This window comes from Zeus faber, assembly GCF_960531495.2.
Source record: "Zeus faber genome assembly, chromosome: 3".
NCBI classification, from domain to species: Eukaryota; Metazoa; Chordata; class Actinopteri; order Zeiformes; family Zeidae; genus Zeus; species Zeus faber.
In genome coordinates, this window is record NC_137190.1 from 6,047,047 (window position 1) to 6,054,073 (window position 7,027).

General features: G+C 48.3%; 1 protein-coding gene across 4 annotated transcripts in view; it reads left to right on the forward strand.

Moving 5' to 3' along the window:
• phkb (phosphorylase kinase, beta) overlaps nt 1–2,367 on the forward strand; it is a 103,483-nt gene extending 101,116 nt beyond the window's left edge. For all 4 annotated transcript variants that reach the window (XM_079997811.1, XM_079997810.1, XM_079997812.1 and 1 more), the window contains one exon: nt 870–2,367. In XM_079997811.1, the coding sequence (XP_079853937.1) occupies nt 870–1,007 (138 nt within the window). In that variant the 3' untranslated portion in view covers nt 1,008–2,367. The remainder of the gene's footprint in view (nt 1–869) is intronic.
• The last annotated feature ends 4,660 nt before the right edge of the window (nt 2,368–7,027 follow it).

Sequence of the window (7,027 nt, forward strand, 5' to 3'; positions counted from 1 at the left end):
TGCCGGAGCTAATATTAACCGCGCCACGGGGTAGTGGATGTGGCGTTTGGCAATTAAGTGGATTTTAATGCAGTGGCGTTAACGTCCCCGTGCTGCGATGGGTTTTGATGCATTTGCATATTTTCTTATTTTCAAACCGCTGCGAGCGGATCATTACAACTAGTTCTCAATAATCTATCTCCAAACGCGCTCTTCGGTTTTTGTTTTTTTTCCCCCAGGTGTATAATCCCTCCTGTAGAATCTAGAGTGTTCCTTCGCTATTTATCCGTCGTTGATCGATAAATATGTTGTTTTTTTTGGGGGGGGGGTTTTCTTACGGCAATCAAACCGTCGCCGGGTTTCAGATTGATTCCACCGAAGGGTGCTCCAAGTCAGAGGAGGCCGTTCCCAGCGCTCCGTCTTCTAAAGCACTCGAAAGAGACGCTTTCAGAAAAATAAATCACATATACAGTTCCGCTTCAGCAGTGGATCCCGGTGCATTTGAGCTGTTATTGAGAGTTGGATGCTGATATGTTGCTAAAATTCTGTGTTATAGTCTCTTTTAAATCCCGAAATTTCTGAAATAAAAGCTTGAAGTTGCTGCCGTTGACTGCAGTGGCAGCACGTGTGATCAGGGTGCTCCTGGGTTCAAATTCATTTTGAAAAGGCATACGTTCATGAAAGTAAGATCACTTTATTGATTGCTAAAAATTCAGGATTTATTTGTCGCTCCAGAAGAATCTCTCACCTACCCAGTGAATGTCAGATCAGCGTGAAAAACACGTTTTTGTCTATTGGCCGCATCACAGGTGCGTGCAAAATAATGACGATTGTGTTTGAGTTGTGGAGATTTTCCTTTCAGCTGCCGCTTCCTTCCTGTTTCCCTCCAGGACGACATGGAGCAGTTCTACAACACCGCCCCGGTGGGGCAGCGGGGGACCTCCAGCTACCTGACCAAGGCCGTGATGATCCAGCTGCTGCGGGGCGACGTCAAGCTCTGCAAGGACGACCCCTGCTCCGTCAGCTAGACGGGCTCCCACCATCCCATAATGACACCCGCAGCCGGGCACCGGGAAACGCGGCTGCCTCACGTGGGAAGGCCTTGGTCGGTGGCACGGGGACGTAAAACTAACCCTGCGCCAAGTCGAGTGGAGTTTTAAGCAGTTTACTAGTCTTTACCCTTGACTCCTCTGACGGTTTTCTCCATCATGGTTTTTAGGTTTTAGGAAATGAGAAGGACGCCGTCACAAAGCAGAGTCGAAGCGCTGGCGATTCCGCCTTTTCGCCTGGAATTAATAAATACAAAATATGTCAGAATGAAGTTTTTTTTGGGGGGGGGGGGGTTGGGGGGGTAAAATACCCGTTATCCTAATTGCAGCGAGATCAGGGGATCCTTTGACCTTTCCTCACCGTCTTGAATTTTCCAAGACATGAAAATAGAGACGGTATTAGCCACACTGTCAACTACGAAAAATAAGTTGGTTTGGAACCCACATTTCTTAGCGAGTTGAAAATCTGGCCCCAAACAAAATGTAGTAGAAGATGCAAAGTATGCTATATATAGTATATATAGTATATATAGTATATATATGGTATATGGTACATGGTAAATATGGTCCATATAGGACATAATTTATGTAAGGTATGTGCGGGAATGTATATGGTATATACATGTTATTGTATTGTATACTTATGGTACATAATGGTACATATGGTATATATACAATATATATATATATATATATATATATATATATATGGTACGGTATATCTGTTATCACCAGCGTTAGTGCTATACCTTCCTCATCCCCAAATCAAACTGCTGTGAACGGCGTCGCAGACGGGACAGAAAGACAGAATGTAGTTGATAGAAGGGTCCAGGGTGTTGGCCTGAAAACCCAGCGTGCACCTAAGGGTGATGTATTTTTTTGGATAACATATAGTTTATACAGTATTATTTCACAGGCGTGCGTGCCGGGGCGCTACCGTCTGAGGGGCGGTGTGATCAGCGTTCCCTGTTCCATGCGGCGCTGTCTCCTGGAGGCTCATTCTGCCCATTACGCATCATCACGCTGTGCATGAACAGGGCCGGAGTCCGTTTGAAGTTTGACGGTTTAGGACACGGTGGCTTGGTTATTTTATTTTTTTTGGCAGAATTTGGGGGAAAGCTTCGCCGTTGTCAATTGTTCGGCGGGAACATGAAAGGCTGGTTTTGACATATTTTAACGTTTTTGTCGTGGCGCGCGCCGCCTCAAAAATAATCACTGTGATGAATTTGTCCGACCCTGTCATCCTGTGTGCACGTGTGTTGTTTACCCCTCGTCACGCGCCGCGTATTTTTAACCCAAACTCTGTAGCTTGACGGAATAAAGCAGCTGCCGCACTGTGCACGTTGTTACTGTGAGTCACCCTTTTTCAGAGTCGTTATTCAAACCGTCTTCGAATTGAAACGTCGAAAGACACATGCGATGCAACGACAAGTGAGCTCCTGGAAAATGTGTTTGTTCCGCACTTATTTATCTTTGATAATTATATTTTTCTTTCTTATTTTTAAAGGGGTAAAGCACGATTGACACGTCCTTGCGGCAGAGTTAGCTTCAAAGCTCGTATGCGTCTGCATTCCTTGTGCAAATGAGACCCACATTCACAATACGTATCGTAGGTGGGAGACTCTGCCCGCACATACGGGTTCAGGGAGACGGAGACTTTCGGGCATCGAGGTGCCGACGACAACAAGGCGGCTCGCTGGCCACCCCCGTGGTTGTGTTGACCAGACCTTTAAATTAGATTTGAAATCTTAGAAGGCTTCAGATTTCTGACTTGCTCTAATATTGTGAAATGCTAGATTTTTCTTAACCTTTAGGGAAGAAATGTGCGCCTATTTTTTATTTATTTATTTTTTATGTTTTTTTGGCAAATGCAGTTACCAAAATGTCAAGTTTGTTCAAGCAAGGCCGCTGGGGGTGTTGTCGTGGAGTTCCACTTTCGGCGAGCTATTGTCATGGGAAGCCGCTATCGCATCTTAGTTCCCAGGCTGTGTACTGTCTGCAACACTTAATAATTGATTGTCAAAGGGAGAGGGAGCGGGAGCCAAAGGACAAGTAATAAATGAGCTCTGCTTCAGACTCGATATATTCAAATCAGCTCACAATACACTCCTGAGCCGCTGTCTCTTCTGGTGAGAGGAGACCTCACCCGTCTCTCCGAATAAATCACAGCTTCCCCGAGATTTATCCTCAGAGGAGAAATTCATTGCTCACCTGCACTGTGATGAACTGCGAGCGAGCGTGTGTGTGTGTGCGTGTGCCTGGGCGTTCGTGTGTGTGAGGGGGCACGATGTACAATGTTTAGCTCTGTATCCCAAATTGTCGATCATAAGTGTGAGGAGAAAAAATGAACATGCTGTGTTGCAAAGTAATTGATCCTGCTGCAGTAGTACTCAGAATGTCCACTAGGGGTCAGCAGTGTTCCAGTTTTGGAGATTAAATGGCTCGATAGACAGATAGATGGATAGGATGGAGAGATTAAATGATTGATCGATTAATAGATGCATGGATGGATAGATTATGGATCGATAGATGGATGGATGGACTGATATATTGAGGGATGGACGAAATTATGAACAGTTTCTTCCAGACAGAATTTCAACACATTGCATGAGCATCATGCAGTATGACCCTGTTATGTCAGGACACTGGATATAGCAAATAATTTAACTTTTAATACTGAAAGAAACATTAAAGAGCTCTTTAAGTGCTTATATAATTTAACCGAAATAGAAATGTAAATGTGTTACCTTTACGAAGGGTCTGAAAGCACTCCTTCCACCACTGGCGCCACCGTAAGACAACGGAAACGGCAGAAGCGGGAACAACATGGCGGTCGGTCTTCAAGGACGTTAAAATTCTGGGATCGGTCGCCGCGGCGACGGGCAAACGAAGCGTGGACAAGGGGACTCGGAGACCAAAACGTCCCCCCTCTCATCCTTCCCCTCTCTCAGCCTCTCTCGTTTCCATTTTCCTTCCTCTTCAACTTGCGCTCTCTTTCCCTGACTCACACACACACACACACACACACACACACACACACACACACACACACACACACACACACACACACACCTCACACACGTGTGGTGGCGGGGAATTTGCAATCAACCATTTTGTGTGAGAGCAGGTTGTCAGTGTGGTGATTTGACAGTGAAACATCATCACAGCTGATGCGTGTGTGTGTGTGTGTGCGTGCGTGCAGGGCTGGAGATAAAACCCCCGCCTGGTGGTATTAGTCTGCAGGCGTGTCATCGTTCAGTCGTTTAGGAGAAACCACCGTTGGAGGATTGGATTTCAAATCGACTGCTGCGCTTCATCGTCTACTTTGGTCATTTCATTTAAATGCCTGTGCATCTAAAATGCCTTTTTTTTTTCTTTTCTTCTTAAAGCCTGGTAGTTCTACAACGTTACTCCAGTAAAAACAAGATCATGGATCATGATGAGAATGTCCAAACGTAATTGGCTGATTGTAGTCTACATGATATATGCAAATGTCTCACATGTCATCATTCATCCTGAACATTTATCTGTGTGTCTGTGTGTGTGTGTGTGTGTGTGTGTATATGTGTTGGTAAGCCTGCACTGGTCCGCCTATGTGTCTGAGCATGTTTTACTGTGTGTTGTATTCCAGTGAGTGTGTGTATTTCATTTCATGACAGTGTACACTTGCATGCGTGCGCAGATGTGTTTGCAGTGTCTGCGTGCGTGCGTGCGTGTGTGTGTGTGTGTGTGGGTGTGGAAGTCGGAATCCGAAGGGGAGTGTGTGAGAGTTACGACTCTCACACACTCCCGATGTCACAGCGTCTGGAAGGGGAGGGAGGGATGGAGGGAGGGATGGAGGGAGGGCAGGTTAACAGCAACGGCACCTGTCCCGACAGGTCTGCAGCACCTTCCAGTTCGGACGCGTCCCAGACCGGGGCTGCCCTTCCCGGCGTCGGGGGGGTGTACTGGATCTGGATCCGGATCCGGACCTGGGACTGGCGGGGAGAGGGGCGGAGGGAGGGAACCAGCGGCTAATGGTTTCGGCACATGGACACGGGAGGAGGCGGGAGGAGGACGGGGAGGGGCGACCATGTGGGGGAATGGAGCGAGGCGCGGCCGTCGCCGGGAGAAGAATAAGGAGGATTGGGATCCACCACCATCCCCTGCACCCAAGCCGCGGAGCCGCCGAGGGCCCCGCGGGGGGAGGCGGCCCAGTCGCCGGCCCGACCCCGGGCGGGGCGGGGCGGGGTCACCGGCGGAGAAGAACCAGCAGTTTGGGACGGAGCCAGACAGAAGCTTGGACGGAACAGCGGCTCCACTCCCGCGCGCCGGGGATTAATACCAGTCCACGTTGAAGTTTACGACGGGAGCAGAGGAACAGGGGAGCAGCGGAAATGGCTGTCTCACCAGGTGGAACGAGTTGGGTTTTTATTAAGACATTAAAGAGCCATTCACACAAAGTGGAAGATTGATGTCTTGTAATCTCTTCCACACGCCGGGTTGTTTTCCACCGGGTCCGAGCAGCGACGGGACGTGAGGTCAGAGGGGGTGAAGGGCCCGTCCGCTGCAGCGTTTACCGCGCCGTGCACACGGGACCACAACGACTTATACCCGAGACCAACCGTCTCATGCCCTTGGACGTGGGAGGAGACGAAGGACGATGGAAACGAGCCTGACCGCCTCACGCCGTCTTTTTCGTTTTGATCGTTCCGCTTTTTTGCTTGTCGCAGCTGATAAACCCACTCATTCAGCCGGCCAGTCGCTCAGTGGGGAGTTCTCGGTACAAAGCGGCACGGAGGAGAATCTCCAAGCCCGTCGCACTTACACGGCTCCCGGCGAGACGTGTAAGAAAACCTAATAACCCGTTAATTTAGGACTAACCCTTCCTAAATTCCTTCAGTCCACTGGGTCTCGGGGGGCGTGCGCTCCGCGGGCGCCGCCGTCCTGACCGGCTGCTGAACCCGCCTCTGCGGAGCGGGCGCCCGGGGCAGAACCAGGCCGTCTGTTCGGCGCAACTCCCCGGTGGAGGGTTCCACGCCGCTTCAAAGAGCCACACGTCTGCTGCTCAGGGGCTCAGGGCGCCGCCCGGCTCCGCCCTCCCCCGCCGCCTGTCTGTCTGTGACTCCCTTCGTCGGGGTCGCTGGGCTCTGCTGCCTGAAACGTGTTCGTCCGCCTGCGTCTCTCGCTCCTTCTGGTGTATCGTGTGTGTGTGTAGGATATGTACGTATGAACTGTAGGTATGAAGTGTGTGTGTGTGTGGGATCTGTACATATGAAGTGTATGTGGGTGTGTGTGTGTGTGTGTGTGTGTGTGTGTGTGTGTGTCTGTCTGTGTGATCTATACGTATGAATTGTGTGTGTGTGTGTGTGTGTGTGTGTGTGTGTGTGTGTGTGTGTGTGTGATCTGTACGTATGTACTGTGTGTGTGTGTGTGTGTGTGTGTGTGTGTGTGTGTGTGTGATCTGTACGTATGTACTGTGTGTGTGTGTGTGTGTGTGTGTGTGTGTGTGTGTGTGTGTGTGTATATTTGGACTCCATCCGTCAGAGGTTTGTACAGGTAGTGACTACAGTATGTGAATCCTTCTCAAGCCACTCTGGAGGTTGCAACCTTTTGAAGAAATTGCAATTTTCTGATCGTCCGTCATGACGTCCGTCTGTTTGTGATGAACTTATTTATTTCCTTTTTACATTTTCTTTTGAAGTTGTGTTGTGTTTTCTCTTATTTCACTCCATTTTACTTCTCTTCTGTTCTGCTGCTGGTGCTGATGTTTCACACTTCCACTAATGTGGTGGAACTAGTAGTAGTAACTACACTATGTTAGAACTTTGATGAAGTTCATTTCAAAGGGACAATAATTGTGACAATTCTGAATTTATAATGTCTTTATAGTTTATTAATCTTACTAAATTTTTAAGAAAAATATCATTATACTTTGAGTCGTACTGTGTTAATATATTTTGAAAGTAGCATTATTTTGATATTCTATCTGTCTATCTGTCTGTCTGTCTGTCTGCAGT